This window comes from Rhinolophus sinicus, chromosome 2 (genome assembly GCF_057876585.1).
Source record: "Rhinolophus sinicus isolate RSI-liver-muscle chromosome 2, RSI-T2T, whole genome shotgun sequence".
Lineage (NCBI taxonomy): Eukaryota > Metazoa > Chordata > Mammalia > Chiroptera > Rhinolophidae > Rhinolophus > Rhinolophus sinicus.
Window position 1 is genome coordinate 174236538 of NC_142502.1, and position 19167 is coordinate 174255704.

The window sequence follows — 19167 nt, forward strand, 5'->3', positions numbered from 1 at the left end:
CTACTTTGTGGGGTTTATGTGAGAACTTAAGATACTGTTTTCATTATTTAAGAAGTAAACTGTAGTGAGAGAACAGGAGGGGAAGAAATAGAATAATTTACAAATAATACTTCTCAAGGAGGAACAGAAAGCTTCTGGAACAATATAGAATAATTAAACCTCTCCTATCCACCTAGATATGAAAACGACCCTTGCTGGCCTTAGTCCTTAGTTTTTTTATGTTAAACACCCGTAGCATTCAGATGCGGACCCAGAATCTAAATATCGTCTCAGGAAGGTTTCCGTTTCAAAACTAGGAAGATAAGGTAGATCATTGAAAGAAATCAACTTGTAGGTTGCATGTTAGTTTTAGCAATGTCACCTACCAGGGTTTCACTTCATCTAAGTTACTTCATTGATTTGTTTTGTCACTTGAGTCACTGCATCCTTGAGGGCCCTAGGTGCCTGGTGACCAAGGGCAGCAGACCTTCAGTGAGCACAGCTGAATGTAGCTGCTAGAAGCTGTTGGAGGGAGGGCATCTTTCTGGACGGTGTTTTATTGCTTGAGAAGACCGAAAGAAGGGACTCAGGAGCAATAACGATGACCACAGCCGCTTCCTTACTATTAAGCCCCAGGTTTAATAGTAAGTGGCCAGCTGCAAGTATCAGTCACAAAATCGCTGTCATTCTTTGAAACTGGTTTCAGGAAATATAGCACAGCCTGGATGAAATGCTAAGTTTTCAAGTTAGCATTTCAGCTAGCACCTCTTTCCAGGCAGACTTAGTCACTGCCGGAGGTGGTTATCACAGGCTGTCAGGAGGCTGAGCAGCAGACCGAAGGCGGCCAAAGCCCTCAGCAGACCAGAGAGGAAGACAACACTAACTCACCAAGAAGAAGAACTGCGGGAGGAGAGGCTGCCCAGGAACAAGATGCCCGGCCTAAACATATAGGCCATGGAATTGTAGGAGAATTCATTTATATTCTGGAAGACATTATGACAGGACGTATGGACATTAATAGCATAATTCATAGATTTGGCTCTTCATGGCCTCAGTTACCAAAGGGTATAAATTTCCAGCTAGTAATCTGTTTACTTCCTCAAGGACTCACCAGTTTTTCTCTCCTCCTCTGACTGTCGTCAGACCTGTGTCTCTGGAGTCTCAGGAAAGCCAGCATGTCATCCCGGGCCCAGAGCCTTCCGCTGCTGGGGCAGAGAATCCTCACGGGGGATAAAGCTGCTCTCCAGAAATAGGAGGATTCGTTTAGCACTCAATGTAAGATATAAAGCACTGAATTAGACAAGAACATGCAGAGTAATATAAAAATGCAGGAAAAATTTAAGAGCCCCAGGTTACCTTTTCAGTAGCAAGTGCATAGAAAACTACAGTGATAGCCACAGTTGTCAAGGATAATACTCTATTACCTAGGAAGATGGTCTCAAATGTAAGGGTTACTTCTTACAGAAGAAAGCCTTCCAATGGCAACGATGCTGGTTATCATGTGAGATACCATGAATTATGTTCCTGAGAGGTTCCACTCTAGGGATTTGCCCTGCGTAATATTATTCTAATATTCCCATATTGATATTTCTATAATTAAAAAGGAATTTTGTCTTTACCTTAGGCTAAATAGTTCCTGGAAATGTTACTGAAACTAAAATTTGGAAAAATATTAAATTGCTTTCTTTTAAAGGAATCAAAATAGTACACCTGAAAACGAACAACGAAAACCTTTCTACAACTTGACGGCAGAGGCTCAAGTTCCCCGTCCCCTGTCTGATTTCCCCGGAGGCTTGCTTCTGTCCCTGTTCTTCCCTCAGGCTCAGAGTGTGACCTGGGATATGATACTCTGCTGTTGCTCTGTTTTAAGTCATACCATCTATTCAGACCACTAGAGAAACTGAAGCTAATATTTTTTGAAAGTCTTCTCAAGATTTATCTTTATGAATATTTAAACTTCTATAATTCTGTGGGCATTTCATATCATTGCGGCAGTATGAAAAACCTTTAGTATGAAACGTTTTGCTTTGTGCATGTCGTTGGCATATGAAGATCAACTCTTAATTTCAGGTATTAACATTTAACTTTAAAAAGCACAAACCCAGTTAAGCAAGATGAAAAATGTCCAATGATCTATCTATCATCGTGCTTATAGTTAACAATACTGTATTGTGCCCTTAAAAATTTAAGAGGCTAGAGCTCACAATATGTGTACTTACTCCAGGAAAAAAATTAATAAATGAAAAGAAAAAAATGGCATAAATCCGCAAAGGCAAAAGCAGAAAGGGAAGAGCAGAAAGTGTCCTTGGATCACAAAAGCATCTGAAACGCCGCCAGGATGCGCTCCATCTCTTGGCTTCTCTCAGTGTGCCGTCGTCCTTCCCTCCTATTGCGGAACAGCTACTTCTCCTACTGCCATTGGCTTCAGGCACACGCCCACAGCCTCGCCACTGAAGAGACTGTACTCCTCCTCCGCTGGATGAGAAAACTCCCAGGATTCTATTACTGCTCATCCTTGTGTGTATGTAATAGGTTATACCGTCAGGAACAGAAGAGAAAGATCCTGGGAAAGGACAACAACAGAGGTCGTTGGCAGACGCTGTTTTGCTGCCCAGCACAGATATGTGCATAAGTGTGCACGTGCCCACACACACTTCCCGAAACAGTTCCATTTCCAGAGTTTCCCTTCTGTACATCATTCAGCTCTCCATATACAACTGCAACTGCACACACATCTTTCCCAGGAGTCCTGTCCACATCCTGTAGACAGCATGGGTTCCAAGATATCTAGGTTATATCCATTTGTCCAGATCAGGTCTAGGTATGGTTTTCTGTGGTTCATTAACCCATCCTACCATGGACCGAATGATATATTTTAAGCACTCAAACACCCAGTATACAAAAGTAGAGATCTAAAAATAGGATAATTATAATTTAGAGAAGGGGAAAAGGAAAGTAACAGAAACCGTAGCATGTTAAGCCACACTTGCCTATGTTTCCTCCTGGAACGCCACTAAAATAGCACTAAAGACTTTTTTGTAAAGTAAAAACCCACAAGAACAAAGAAAAATGGAACAGGAGACACCAGCAGCAATAATTTGGAACCAACAAAGCAGATGGATAAGTGGTAACTGATTTTACAAACTGGCGAAAGCAAAAACCTAAGCTGACAGTGTGAGAAGCGCAGAAGAAAGCCCACCCCAGGAATCAGAAGGCTCCTAAAAGGGGGGTACAGAATGGTTGGCTGGTCGTTTGTATAAGAAGCACTGAGAGCCTCCGATTGTCAACATAACTGGGCAGCTGCCCCTACCTCACTCTGCCAAAGAGTTGAGGGTTGTGTTTGGAGTTTCTGGAATGGTATAACCGCCATAAAACCCTAGTTGGCTTCATTGTCTCACCCTGGGTGGGCTGAGGCAACTCACTTTCAGACAACCTATCTCTTGCCCTTGCAACATTATACTTAAGACTTAGAGATCACTCTTACGGTACATCCTGTTTTTCTTCAAGGTGTCCGAAACTCGAGTCATAAGGGGCACAAGATCTAAGTCCCAGGATCCCAGAAATTAAAGTTTTACCAGTTGCTGTGCTCTTTAGCCATATAGCAGACTGATGTATTTTCCCCTCCCTGGGATGGAGAGTTTTGTTACCACCCACACCTCAACTTGACTCAGTTCTGTTCATGGTATACCCCACTTCTGGTACCAGTTTATATTTTAGTCAGAACGCTTGGCTGTAAATGACAGAAACTCAGTTTGAATTAGCTTAGAGAAAACCAGACTTTTGGTTTTGTCACCAAACTGGGAAGAGCAAGGTTGTACGTGGCTGGGCCTCAGGGATGACCAGAGCAAGGGGAACTCTAACTCATTTAGGTGTTTTCCTGCCTCCTTCCCTCCCTTCTCCCCTCAGCTCCCCTACATGATCCTTGATCCTCTCAGTTACATGTCAGCTTCTTCTCTACCTTTTTCACACAGCAGAGAATATAGCCCCAAGACCCATGTGTTCATATTTCATAACCTCACTACCCTACAGGGATTGCCCTTCTCTTAGTTCCAATTTGAAACTCCCAATCAAAGTTCTGTTTGGTCCATCTTGGATCCTGTTATCCACCCAAGTGATTTTTCTGTTTGGTGGCCCCATCTAGAATGGGTGGGGGTCAGTTCAACAAAATGGGGTCTTCTGTCTCTGGAGAGGTAGCGTACTAAGGAGATACATAACTATAAGCTTATTGTTTGGGGTGGTTTCTAAAAAAAAAATGTGTGTGTAAATACATTACATTGTGTCTCCATTTACCTAGCTTTGTTTCAGGACACCCTTTTTCTCCCGGCCACCTCATTTTCATTTCTCTCAAGGGTTAAATAATGCTTTCTGTTCTGTTCAGTTTATGAAGATGTATTGTGTGAGGTCATAACACCATCTTTGGGTGGTAACACCCAAAAGCCACTACTTCTGAATACTTACCAGTTGCTAGGAATACCTAAGAAAAGGCAAAATATTATCAGTTAGAACTTTTTCACTTTAACACATACTTCACAAGAAGGAAAAGCAGTTTTTAAAGGCCAGACGATCTCACAGTAAAAATATTATTTCTGAGCTGTAAAAACATGGCCAAGTTAAGTGATTAGTTGCACTATAATAGTATTAAAATGGCTCTTTAATAGTGCCAAGGTAAAGCGTTATCTTGTTATCTACAGAATATAGTAGAATAACAAAAGCCCCTACCTGCTGTCTTTACACTGAGAACAACGGAGATGTTGGGGAAACTGAGAAAGGAGGCAAAGTGAAATGGGTCAAGCCAGAAACCATCCATTTGTGGACTCAGGCCATAATTCCCTCCCTTCCTGTGAAATGAGGAAAACAGAGCTCGGTTGAAAAGCCCAAATTAATGAGGATTTCAGCACGGTCATGAAACAGCTAGCTTGTATGAATTCATGAGACTCTCTCCAAGGCAACACCAGAATTATCTTTTTTTCCTAATCTTTTTTTGAAAGACAAAAAAGCAGAGTAATTGAAAATTAACACATAATCTTACAGGACTTCAGGGTCCTCAGGGCTGGCAGATTTTCAAAGTCCATCTGATAGCCCGGGCAGGCCTCCAGTTTTTAACTGCTTCTGGGTTGGGATTCAATTCCATTTCCACTCAATCATTTAAGGTAAACCCTTTAGCAATTCTCGCTCAGTTAGTATAAACAAAAACATTATACATATATATTTATATTTTACATATACAGTAATATATATGTTTTATTGTATCACAAAAAGAGTTTAAATCCAAAAAGGAAATCTGGAAAAACAGGTACGACTGTGAATGTGAGTAGAACAACATAACACCCTCACCCCAAACAAAATTGTGAGAAAATTGTTGGACACCTAAGTTCCTTATCTTCTCTAGGCTGCTATGGTAATGCTCTTCATTTTGGTTTAGATCCCTGATTACCTGGCAAGCAACACTAGTTCTGAACAGCAGTCTTCATATAAAGCTAAAATGGTGTCTAATGAACTGATGCTTCTGTAGTAAATGTCTCCAATTTCTGTTCTGCCATTTGCTTTGGAACACACCCTGGTCAGACTTTCACTTCCTGTTACTCTGCCAAAACAATTTCTATCCAGGAGACCAGTGCTTCCTCAGGGCTAATCCAATGTGGAATTCTCAGGACTTACCTGGCCTGGTCTACCAGGGGCATTTGACATAGATGATCACTGTCTTCTACGTGAAACACTTCTGCACTTGCCTCTAGGTATTGTGCTTTTCTGGTTTTCCTCTCATTCCTTCTAGTTGTTCCATGCTTCTTTGAACGCTCAATGTTAGTATACCAGAGGGACCACTTCCCTTTCCTATCTGTACTCACTGTAGGTGATCCCATCCAAACTCATCGCTTTTAATACTATCTACATACTGGTGACTTCCAAACTTACTTTTCTGGCCCAGCCCTTTTCCCTGAGCTCTAACCTCATATCCTCTTCATAATTAGTACCTTCACCTGGATATTGAATACACACAATTAGCATGTTCCAAACCAAGTTCTGTATCTTTCCCCACCAAGTCTTCTTCTCCCATAGTTTTCACCATCTCAGTTAAGGCCAATCCCATTCTCCTAGTTGCTCCGTCAGAATCCATGATTCTTCTCCCATCTAAACTGTCAGATTATTAGATCAGCTTTATCCAAAAACACCATCAAAGTCTGTCTGAGGTCTTGCTATTTCTTACCACTTCTACTGTTAACTACTATTTTCCTAGCCTCTCGTCTCTCCTCTGGAATGCCTTCTAAGTATATGCTTCTTCCCGTGCTCTCTGGTACTTTATCTTCCATAGAGCAAATGATCCTATTAAAATATAAGTTATATATCTCACCTCTGCTCAAAACCCTGCAATAACTTCTCATATCAGAGTGAAAGCTAAAGCCCTTACAATGGCCTACAAGGTTACATAGCAGTACTTCTCTGTCTGTCACAAAGAAGCAGTTTTGTTTTAATTTCTAGTTTGAAGTACAGATACTTTACAGAAATATGACAAAAATGAGTTACTACAAAGAGAACTTCCACTCTGGTTATGATGAAGTAACTGGGATCATATTACCTCTAAACTACTAGAAAACTGGTCTGAATATAACAACTACTTTCAGAAATTAGACAGTAAATAGGGCAAGATTGATCTCTGAGGGATAAGAAACAAATGAGCAAAGTGCTATGATTGTCCAGGCTTTCTGCCGAGAGGCATTTGCCCAACTCCAGGCAGGATACAAGCAGAGCAAGGCAATATTGTTGAGCATAAGAACACAGAGATTGGAGTTCAGGGAAGCTGGAGTTTGCTGAGCAGATTACCAGAAAGGAGGAAGTGTGCTGAGAAAGAGCTCCATCAATCTGCATAGAGGACCCTTGAGGCTGAAAACTCAGCTGTCTTTGCACAGAATGAGTTTTCACAAGACCAGCAAAGAACTACTTGGGGAAGAACAGCTCTGGGGGAATTTGAAAGTGGAACAGCTACCTGAGCTCACATAGTTGCTTGAGTTTCAACCAACCAGAGTAAAGATAACATTGTTGAATGCTTGGGGCATGCAGTAAAGACCCCAGAAAGGCCATGCCTTAGGAGCAGGACAAAAATAGCCCTAGATAAAGGCTACTTTAGATTTTCACTAATGAAACTTGAAAATAAGCCTCAAAACGATCAAGCTGTCCTCAAGTAAATTAACTGACTACCAGATTCTTTGGAGGAAACCATCAAAATCCAGCCATTCAACAACATCATATTCAAAATTTCCATCATCCAGTAAAAAAATTAAAAGACATTGGAAGAAGCAGGGAACTATGACCTATAACAAGGAGAAAATTAGTCGATATAAACAGATCCGGAAATAACAGACATGCAATTAGCAAACATGGACTTTAAAACAGCATTGATAAATATCAAAAAATATAAAGGAAAATATGAACACAACGAAGAGAAAAATGGAAGAAATAAAAAAGTGTAAATATAATTGTAACTTTCTCATAAATATTTTACTTTAATAAAAAAATTTAAATAAAAAAACAAAATTTTTAGAGTAGAAAGGGATACTACCTGATGTGAAAAATTCAATGGATAGACTTAACAGATCAGAAATTGCAGAAGGAAAGTCCACTGAACTTAAAGACGGAGCAATACAGGGGCTGGCCCTGGTGGCTCGGGCAGTTAGAGCTCCGTGCTCCTAACTCCAAAGGCTGTGGTTCGATTCCCACATGGGCCAGTGGGCTCTCAACCACAAGGTTGCCGGTTCAAGTCTTCAAGTCCCACAAGGGATGGTGGGCTCCGCCCCCTGCAACTAAGATTGAACACGGCACCTTGAGCTGAGCTGCCTCCCAGATGGCTCAGTTGTTGGTTGGAGTGCGGGCTCAACCACAGGTTGCCAGTTCAATTCCTTGAGTCCTGCAAGGGATGGTGGGCAGCACCCCCAGCAACTAAAATTGAACAGGGCACCTTGAGCTGAGCTGCCACTGAGCTCCCGGATGGCTCAGTTGGTTGGAGCATGTCCTCTCAACCACAGAGTTGCAACGGCAACTAGCAACGGCAACTGGACCTGTAGCTGAACTGCGCCCTCCACAACCAAGATTGAAAGGACAACAACTTGACTTGGAAAAAAGTCCTGGAAGTACACACTGTTCCCCAATAAAGTCCTGTTCCCCTTCCCCAATAAAATCTTAAATTAAAAAAAAAAAAAAGTCAGAGCAATACAAACTATCCAAAATGAAGCACGGAGAGAAAAAAGGCTGAAAAATGAACAGAGCCTCAGTGACCTGTGGGACAATGTCAGTCTAACAGAGAGGGAGAAAAAATATATTTTTTTTTATCAAAAAGTTAATATTTTCAAATAAATTTTTACAAATTTGACGAAAACCGTAAGCCCACAGATAAAAGAAGTTCAACAAACTGTAGGCAGGATAAACAGAAAAGACTATGCCTAGGCACATTACTATCAAATTGCTGAAAACCAACGATAAAGAGAACATATTAAAAGCAGCTAGAGAAACAAAAGACGTTACATACAGGGGAACAAAGGTAAGATTTTTCAATGACTTCTCATTAAAAACAAGGCAAACTAGAAGAAAATGGGATAGCATCTGAAAGTGCTGAGAGAATTTATTTTTCTTCTTTCTAAAATATATAAATTTACTAGCTTTATCCACTGAAAATGTCTAGAGGCAGTGAAAACCCGGGTACAACGAGCACCCTCGAATTCTGACTGGTCTGTAAACACTCTTTCCCAGTAAAAGGAACCTGAAATCCTGGAAGAACAGTGGATTTCAAGTGTGAGGCAGGATATACACAGTATAAGACTGGGCATGTTGTTGTGCCCAGCAAGGAAGCTAATAAGGTCTAATGGCTGTGTCAGAAGAACATGGGAGCCTACTTGCAGGGGCTCCCGCTGGCCAAAAATAGGACAGTTTGAGCACCAAAAAGGTGATTGTAATGGATTGAGGCACATCAGGTACATAAAAATCTATGAGTTCATAAAAGAAAAATCCTTGGTAACCATTGGAGTTTGTTAGGCTACTAACTCACTGTTCTGAATTTTGTTAAATCATGAGAAATATCAGCCATTTGTTTTACCTTTTCTTAATGAGTAATATTTCAAGATAAACAAATAGAGGAAAGTGATAAATACAGGGAAGATGATAAAATAGGAAAAATCAACATTTTGCAGCTCCTAATGAAGTAATGAATCTAGTCAAGAATCATCAGTAAATGCTAAACCATAAAGTGAAAAGTTGATGGGGGACTTTATAATGGAGAGGTGTAACCGATAACATCTGAATCCACTGATCGATATTTATAGTCCATTGTTTGCCTCCTTTTTGATTTATAAGTACATCATATTACCTATGATTGGTTCTTGCCCCTTCTCAAAAACAAAACGAAAGCAAAGACTTTAATCAAGCATCTAGATCTAACCATGAGAAATAGAGAAACAAATTAAATGACACCACAATAAACAGTTAAATCCAGAGTGTAGAGTATTCTACAAAATAACCTGTTTTCTTCACAAATAAATGACATGAAAGAAACAGGGAAAAGGAAGAATTATTATAGATTAAAAACAGAAACATCAACCAAATACAAGGTTTGTGGGCCTTGTTTGGATCTTGATATTTAACTGTAAAAGGATTTTCTTTTCTTTTTTTAAGACTGAGGAGATTTTTCAGATGGACTGAGTTACTAAATTTTTAATTAATTTTTTTAGGTGTGATAATGGCATTGAGATTATATGTAAATTAAGTATTCTCCTAGTGAAGTAATAAATTGTCTGGGATTTGCTCTAACCACCCTTTCTTGAACAAAATGCTGGGGAAAGAAAGAATAAAGTAGAAAACTGTTGATTTTTGTTGAAGTTTGGTGATGGGTACATGAAGAGTAATCATTAGATCACTCTCTATTTTGTGCATATTTTAACACTTCTGTGATAAAAAGTTTAAAACACAGATCAGTGCTCCAGGACTTTCCATATATCTGTGAAAGCACCTCACTCAATGTACAGTGTTGTCTTTCAATGAGATGCAATTCTAACAAGTTTGGTTTAAGTACCAATTGTATAAGAGACAATAGAATGAAGCTAAAGGCCTATCCTTATAGAAATAAAAAGGTTTAACTGGTATCATGAGGTAACACCGAAAATTCTTATGTGTAGGCAAAAGCTATAAAAGCATTAGGGGGCCTAAGTAGACCCTCTCTGCCTGTTTCCATGCCAGAGGGCATTCCCTAAAAGATATATCCATCCCAGAGCCCCGGAACCTGGACAAGACTGGTGGGCAAGGCTCCCTGGCCACCTACCTTGGTTTCTCTTCTCAAGGGCTATAGTGTGAGTTGGCTAAAGTTGTCTCCTGAGGGACTGCTTTTGTGCAAAGGATTTGAGATGTATTCCCCTGACGGCCTAACACTGTTCCATTATGCATTGTGGTCTTTTGTTTTCCTTATTATGATTTATTATTATTTTCCTGTATGTCTTTGGAATTGGCCCCTTTTAATTCGTGTTCATTTCTCGCTCTGCATGTGTGTGTGTCGTGCTTGCTGTCTTTGCCTCCACTGTTCCTAGGTTGCAGTATAGCCAGGACATGCGCAGTCCCTTGGCCGATGAGCATGCACTGATTGCCTCCTATGTGGCCCGGCTGCAGCACTGTGCACGGTCAGTGGAGGAGTTGCCGCAGCAGCGGGCGGCCCGCCAAGGGCTGAGCAGAGGGAGGGAGACTGTGCTCCCTGGTGTTGCCAGCTGGAGAAAGCTCTGCACATGGGGGTTTTCTTGAGAAGCTACCAGCTATGTTTGGCAGAGTTTAGATAATGGCTAGAACATTCGCTTCTAAAGGAGAAGGAGCCTTGACAAGCCCAGGCACTTAGCTAAACATATAGTCAGAAATGGTCCTTTAAAGTGGAGCTCACTTCCTTCAGGTTCTCCTTCGAGTGTGTAAACCGCAGACAGAGATGCAGCCCCAAAGATTCGCAGAGGTGTTCGATGCAACCTCTTACTGTTCATTTTTGCCTAAATAATGAAATCTTTCGGTTGACATTCAAAGCTTAGGGTCTATCAAACCACAGATAGCTCACTCTGTCTAATTTTTGATACCATCACCCTGTTACATCTTTCTGTGTTTTATCTTCATCTCTTCCCGCAAATCTATCATTGTTGATTATTTAAACCAGAGGTTTTCAGCAGTGGTATTGGATCCCCTAAGGGACTTTTGCCAAGTGCTGTAGACCTCATCACATTATAGCAATCACATGTATTATGATAGTCCCACGTACCCCTTTCCCTGAAAACCACTGTTAATATGGGAATATAACTGATCCCTCAGTGGGTTCAGATGGAAAAATGTTTGATAACCACTAACTACAACAAAATTCACCTTTTAAAAGAGTTAATACCAAACAAAGTGCCCTTGTAGTCGGGAAGATCCAAAGCCACCTGCCCACTCCCTGCCAGCACCCACCACCGTTCTGCAAGGAGAATGGCAGGCAGAGTTTAAATAATCTAAAGCCCTCCCAGCCTATCTACATGGCAGCAAAGAAGAGCCGCTATGCCAAACCTGAGATTCTTCTTCTCAGAGAAAAAAACCACCATAATTTATAAACTAAGTGCATAAGAGAGGCTGCAGCCTTAAATTTTGGTCTTAGTTTTGCACATAACATGTCACGCTTCCATGGGAAGGTCATTCTTATTTCTCATAACAGAAGAATAAATGAATAATCAATGAGAAAAAATATATATTTGAGAAGGACACTTTAATATTATACTTCATACCATTTCCCATAGTATTCCCAGTCTGAGTAAATAGCATTATAATTTTTAGGCATTTACCTGTCTCTAAAGCCTTAGAGAGACAGTGGGGTTCTGTTCCTTCCCAAGTTTGTTTGGTAGCTTATCCTATGGGAGGGGAGGAAGGGCCTGGTAATCACGCATTGTATCAAAAGGAGTGAGTGTCTCCTCCAGCAGATGAGTTCTATGCATGCTGTCCTTGCCCCTTAGTCTCTAGGAATAGCGTTGTCTCACCCCTGGCAGGACAGCTTACTTATTATCAGAAAGGGCAATTGTCTGGGTGATTAAAAGTTTCCATGGTGAAAGGAGCAGCAGAGTGTTGAACAGAGGCTGCTACCTAATATTTCAGCCCAAGGAGATTTATGGCAGGTTTAGCCAAAGTTCTCAGGTCCTTAGCTTAGGGATTAGGCACCCTGAGCAAGAATTGGTGGCCGGAAACCCTGGGAGAACATGAGGATTGGGTGAGTACTGCATCTCTTCTGGATTTATAGGCTACAGAACATAGCTTCATACTTCCTCCAAGAAGTCAGAAATTTCCTGGCTAATTCTGAAAATGAAAGTCAGCTCAAGCAGAACAATAAGAAACCTTTCTCATTTTCCTCATAATTTTCATTGACCTTAAAACCTCTCTTCAATATAAAGTTCCGGTTTCTGGCTGGAAAGCATAGCCAATTAAAGCAACCATGTCTCTGCACTCAGGTGTAAATGAAAAACACTATTAACCTTCCAAGGGAGAGGGAATGTGATGGAGAAGGAGGAAATCTTGCACAGAGTAACCGACTGTGTCCATTGCCAAAAACAAAGATCAACCACTTACGGCCCACTTCTTAGGCTGCCAGTCCTATAATATTATGTACTTGTATTGTTAAATGTTCATTTTTATTGTTGTTTATTAAAAGGAAAAGATAGTTCTCTTATATCAGACAAACACCTTTAAGGCACAAATATAGCTTGGCCCTGACCTTTGGGGTCTTAACCCGAAGGTATTAAAAGTCAACGGATGGTAGCATGTTCTTATTACAGCATTATCTTTTGAGAGGGTAATCATACATGCTGGGGACTGATGTTTGCACATCTAAAATTATAGTATTCACAGGTGTCATAGGCAGAAAACTTAAAGCACATTTTTTAAAAAATCCATCCGAGAGGAAAGACCAGGAGTAAAGAATTAGCCAGAGATAGAAATACAGAAGGTGAAAATAATCTAGGAAAAATGCAGTTGATTCTGTACATGAGAATATCAAATGGATCTCTATTGATGTAACTTTACCCTTCCCAGATTCCCTTAAATAATTATCACAAGATTTGATGAATATTGAACTCATGTCTTGAAATTTTTTCATATTACTTATGATGCTGGTAAATTGTAATCAAGGGCTTTTAGAACTCCAAGAACCTACGGCCAAAGTAGAAGCAAGCCAAAGCAGCCATCTCTGTTGTTATCATCACTGTTATCTTAAAGCATCGGCCAGACTTAAACAAAGAGAATTATATAGCTGTGGTCCCTATTAATTAGGAGTTCCCTAATCTGAATAAATGACAGTTGATGTAACATACTACATTAAAGGAGCCAATTATTTCTTAATCAGTAAAAAGTTCATTACATCACATATACGCAGAACTGGCGTGCTACTCAAGAACACTTCTTTCATCTAGGTATCCACCTTCTTTCATTATTTGATATCCACCTAGGTGAGTCTTTAAATTTTTAGAGCGCTGGTACTCTTGTTAAAAAGTAATGGACTCCGTTACTTCACTCCAGGATGGGCTATAGTTGTAGAACAAGCCTGGTAAAAGAAAAGAAATAGGCGTAGAAAGGGGATGTTTGATACCAGGTCATTGTCTCCAGTTTTACTATGTATTGGACCTGCCTAATCCTGGATTCCACAGTTTTGCCCAGCCAGTATTAATTGTACTTTTTCTCAGCCTGCTGTATTTCGTGATGCTTTAGTTTTCTCTTGATCTTTTTGAATTCAAGACCTATGTCTAAAAGTCATGAGTTTGTAAAAACATTTGATTACAAATCCCTCTCTCAGATTTTGGAAATACCCTGTCTTTTCTCGGGTATTCAAAACTACTTTGCATTCAAAAATAAGTGCCCCTTCTGATGGTGTAAGAGCAGTGGGGATATACTACTGAAGAGAAATGACACATGTGGCCTCATCATTTCTCCAAATCCTCTTTGTCTCAGAACATTAGTATTTATGACCCAGCCCTCCATTTCCTTTGTTACCGTTCTTCTTCTTCTTCCTTTTTTTTTTTTAACAAGCTTTTCTCCCATCTTTCTTTCCAAGAGAGAAGCAAGAGTAGGAGATGTGTTAATAGACACCTGTTGAATTTTTATCTCCTTGGCAGCGTCCTGGACAGTCCTAGCCGACTGGATGAAGAACACCGGCTTATAGCTCGCTATGCTGCCCGCCTGGCTGCAGAGGCAGGAAACATGGTGAGTAAATAGATGATTCCAGGAGAGTAGCAGAAATTACTATTACTTTAATATACAAGTGGTAAGGTAACGGTAAACATGAAACTCAGGAAAATAAGTACCTCAGGGACTGGAGAGGAGTGGGTTTAGGGACAGGATTACAGTGGCCTTCAGTTTTATCTATAATGTCATCTTTCTTTAAAAAAATGAATCAAGGAAAGAAAATCAGAGTCAATTAGGTTCTTTAAAAAGATCAATAACATTAATAAATCTCTAGAAATCCTGATCAAGAAAAAGATAAAGAAAACACAAATTACCAATATCACAAATGAAAGAAGGGACATTGCTACAGATCTTATAGATATAAGGATGATAAAGGAATATTATGAGCAACTTTTTGCCAATGAATTTGACAACCTAGATGAAATAGACAAATGCCTTAAAAGACACAAAACTGACATAAGAATAAATAGAAAATCTAAATAGTCCTATATCTGTTAAAGAAATTGAATTCATAATTAACTTCCCACAAAGAAAACTCTTAAGCCCAGATGGCTTAACTGTTAAACACTGTAATATGCTTACGGAAGGAATTACAACAATCTGACATAAACTATCAGAAAAGAGAGGAAGAAGGAGCACTTTCCAAGTCGTTTTATGAGGCCGCTATAACCTGGTACCAAAACAATACAAGGAAGTTACAAAAAAAGAAAATTGATGGCCAAGTTCTCTGCTGAAAATGGATGAAAAAATCCTTAACAATATATTAGCAAATTGAATCCGGCAGAATGTAAGACGAATATTCCAAGATCAAGTGAAATTTATTGTAGGAATGCAAATGTATTTAATGTACAAAAATCAGCCGATATAATTCACCATGTTAGCAGTTTAAAAAAGAAAATTACAAGTTTATTTCCATAGATGTAGAAAAAGCATTTGACAAAATACTATACCCATTTATGATAAAACTTCTCAATATACTAGGAGTAGAAGAAACTTTCTTCACCTGATAAAGAACATCTACAAAAAACCTACAGCTAATATTACACTTAAAGATTAAATTTTGGAATATTTTCCCTACCTAGTATTGAGAACAAACTGAAGATGTCCATTTTTACCACCCCTGTTCAGAATTGTACTGGAGGTCTGAACCAGTGCAACACAGCAAGAAGACAAGGGCATACATATTGGAAAGGAAGACTGTAAGTCTGTCATTATTTGCAGATGACACGATTGTGTAGAGAAAGACCTATGGAAGCTACAAAAACACCACTAGAACAAATTCATGACTTTATAGCAGTATTGCAAGATATAATACAAAGTCAATAATTGATTGTATTTCTATATACTAGCAGTGAACAATTAAAAAATTAAATTTAGGAAAAATATGATTTTACTAGAACATTAAAAAACATCAAATGCAAGCAAAGAGTAAGATGAAAGGAGGAATGATCTCAACCCAAAACAGTAGACCATGGAAGCATTGACCAGGTAAAGAAAATGAAATGAGTGCCCACTGGGAAGTTTCAACATACAAGGCCCTGAGGTGTTGGAAGTTTCAGGACCTAAAAGACGGTTCCTGTGGCTGGTGTACAGAGAACAGTGCTGGAGTGAAATTAGGCTAGACAGGCAGGCCAGATCTCAGGACCATATTCTACAAACACAGTATATTACAGAAATGTGTACCGATTTATGTTTACTTTTTCATAGGGAAATGGAGTTATGAAAGCTGCCAGTGGAGTCTTGCTTTGTTTCTCCCCCCCCCCCAAAGTAATTTCTTCCTTTAGGTTTGTTTAGACTTCAGGATCTTTTCTTTGAAAAAATCTAATAGTAGGTCATACATATGACTCTAACATTGTAACTCTAAAGGTTAGTGAAATAGAACAGAATAGGGGGAAAAAGTCTGGGGAAAATAAAAGTTCCATTTAATTTGTTAAACTTCGCACATGCTCTCAATCAGTCACAACTGTTAGTTATTTTGTAAATTAAAATTTATAAATAAAATAAATTTGTTGAGATGGACAGCATTGTAGCTGAATTTTTTAAAATTCAGTATATTTAATGTCATTATATAGTCTTGTTGACTTTACATAGTACTTTTAAGACGCTGTAAATAAAAGCCCCAAAGCCATTTGACCCTGAAAAGGAGGTCATAGTACTCCTTTACTGCAAACGAGATAAGTCTGTTTACACCTGCTAGTTTTTGATGCCAATTCTCTTATTCGTGTGAAAGTGATACTTGTTAGAATGGTCCTAAGACTAAATACTGATACGGTCCCTTTCATCTTCCGGTTTATATTCCAAAGTGTAGTTATCTTATAAATATTGGACCTGTCAGGAAGGATGATTCTTTACTAGATTTCTGTCCAGAAAGCTTCTAATCCGCTAATCTCTCACTGATACAAGTGCTTTGTATAAAGTGGGTGTAGTGCTCAAAAGAATTTATTTACAGCCTGCCAGATAGGCTTTGTATTGATCTTTTTTGTTTTCCCCAAAACCTTCTTACTCCACAAAGACCATGAAATCATTTTAGCAGCCGGCATCACACCCTGTAGCATCAGAGCCATCACGTCTCCCTAGATGGCTCATGTGGGCACTGACACCTCTTCCAGCTGACCCTTGAAGAAGGAAATTCTAGGTTGCTTAGATGAGCCAGGAGAGCTGATTTGTTTTTCTGAAGTACCGAAACCTCTTTAAAAAAAAAAAAGAAAACGAAAATACAGTGTGAGGTAAATCATAGTAATAACAGCAACTTCTCAGTTTCATCACAAACATCCCCAGCCTTAGACATAATCAGATGTTTGGGGTTTACTTTTAAAGTTTTTTTCTTCATGAAAAGTTAAAAACTCATTATGGAAAACGGAAGATGAAGAGAAGGGGAAACCATCATATTGTCATCCCATTTAACATTTACGCAGTTTTGAAAAGATTTTTTTTTCAGACCCATCTTAACCTTCACAGCCTCATGCTCCAGGCACGCGTCATTCCAGAAACGACCTTATGGCTTCTTAGAATTACAGATCAACAGGACCCACGTGGGGTTTTGACTCATTTAATAACTCAAAACCCCCATAAAATAGTAATTGTCAGACTTAGCTACCTAGTATAATCATGTGTGAAGCATTTAAAAAATACATAGCTCCTTGGCTTGGCCTCCGTCCTGCTGAATCAGAATCTCTGGATATCAGATCTATTGATTTTTAGATAAAAAAAGAAAATGTCCAGTCTTCTGATTTATAGCTAGCTTTGGAACTACTACCCTAAAAAACATTATTGGGTTTTTGAGAGACAAGAGCGAGATTACTCCACAGCCCTCGGTTCGTCTGAGGTTGGGGCGGTGGGAGGACTACCCCTAGGAATCAAAGGAAGTCTAGCTGATACCAGGAACTCATCCTTGCCAAGTTCATACAGATGGGAAGCCTCCAGTCTATTTTCAGGAGGCTACAAAAATCCATACTACCAGATTCCAGTTTGCTGGCTGTATCAGCTCTGGTTGTATAACATTAGCCTGTGTTTCCTCGAAGGGGGGCTTGTTCCTTATCCCGTGTTTTCCCGATGTAGCTCCATCTCATTAAAGCTGATGGAGCTCTGTGAGGTGACCTAAACCTAAGAGAATGCGAATGTAGCAGAGGAAGTGATCCTCTTCACATCCCTTTTTGTAAATATTCCCATTTTACAGACAAGAAAATAAATGTATAGTAAAATAAAGTAGCTGCAGGTTTACAGGGTGAGTTCGTAGCAAAACCTCGGCTTCCTAACTAGCCCACCTACTTCCATTCTTATCCCACTACATAAATGTTCCACTTAGTAGCCAAAGCAGTGTTGTTTGTAGTAAACTTTATATCATAGAACAGTTTTAGATTTACAGAAAGATTGTGAAGCTAGTACAGAGTTTCCCTATAACCTATACTCAGGTTCCCCCGTTATTAACATCTTATATCAACATGGCATATTTGTTGCAATTAATGAGCCAATATTGATACATTATTATTAATTAAAGTCTATACTTTACACAGGTTTCCTTAGATTTTACCTGGTACCCTTTTTCTGTTCCAGGACCCCATCTAGGATCCCACACTACGCTTCGTCCTCCTGTCTCCTTCGACTCCTCTTGGCTGGGACAGTTTCTCTGACTTTCCTTGTTCTTGATGTCCCTGACTCTTTTGAGGAACACTTGTCAAATATTGTAGAATGTCCCTTAATTGGGATTAGTCTTGATGTTTTGCTCATGATTAGACTGGGGTTATGGGTTTTTGAGGAGGAAGATCCAAGTGCCATTTTTCTCACATCAGAGTATTACCATCACTTTTCCCTGTCGACGCTGACCTTGCTCACCTGGCTGAGGAAGTGTCTGTCAGGTTGTTCCAACATAGTCACTCTTCCCCTCCCCGCTTTCCACCTGTCCTCCTTGGAAGGAAGTCACTGTGGACACGCTCCACTAAAGGAATGGGGAGTTAGGCCCCTTCGTGTGGGTGGAGTATGTACACACATTATTTGGACTTGGTATTACGTGTCCCTGTTCAGAATCCTACAGTGGCTGCACACCACGTCCAGAACAGAACGGAAACTGGTCTCCATGGCCCCACACGAGCCGCGCCCTGGCGTCATCTCCCTGTTCATTACCTACCGCGCTCAGCACCGTTCGCTCACTCCATCAGTAATGCCCTGAGCACACAACAGGCCCTTTGGCTGCCCCCCCCTTTCTGCCCAGCACTCTGGTCCTCATACCTCCCCCTCGTTCGCTTCCTCACTTCGCTGAGTCTCAGAGAGCCCTTTCATAACACCTCATTTAAAGAGAGTTCCTGTCTCGGTTCACTCTGTTTCATTACTTCATCACGTTTATCCCAACTGATGATGTGTGTATATACACACACTTCTAGTTTCTTATTTCTCTCCTGGTGTAACGGATGTAAGCTACATGAGGGTGGGGGCTATGTCTTAGCCACTAATGCATCCCTAGTTCCTAGAACAGGATCAGGCACATAGTAG

General features: G+C 40.0%; 1 protein-coding gene across 18 annotated transcripts in view; it reads left to right on the forward strand.

The window, feature by feature from the left end:
- Positions 1-19167, forward strand: part of DTNB (dystrobrevin beta) — a 189154-nt gene that overhangs the window by 126018 nt on the left and 43969 nt on the right. For 9 of the 18 annotated variants that reach the window (XM_074331774.2, XM_074331777.2, XM_074331771.2 and 6 more), the window contains exons 11-12: positions 10542-10631; positions 14112-14199. In XM_074331774.2, the coding sequence (XP_074187875.1) occupies positions 10542-10631; positions 14112-14199 (178 nt within the window). The remainder of the gene's footprint in view (positions 1-10541; positions 10632-14111; positions 14200-19167) is intronic. The other 9 variants (XM_074331779.2, XM_074331783.2, XM_074331787.2 and 6 more) reach the window with 1 other exon arrangement.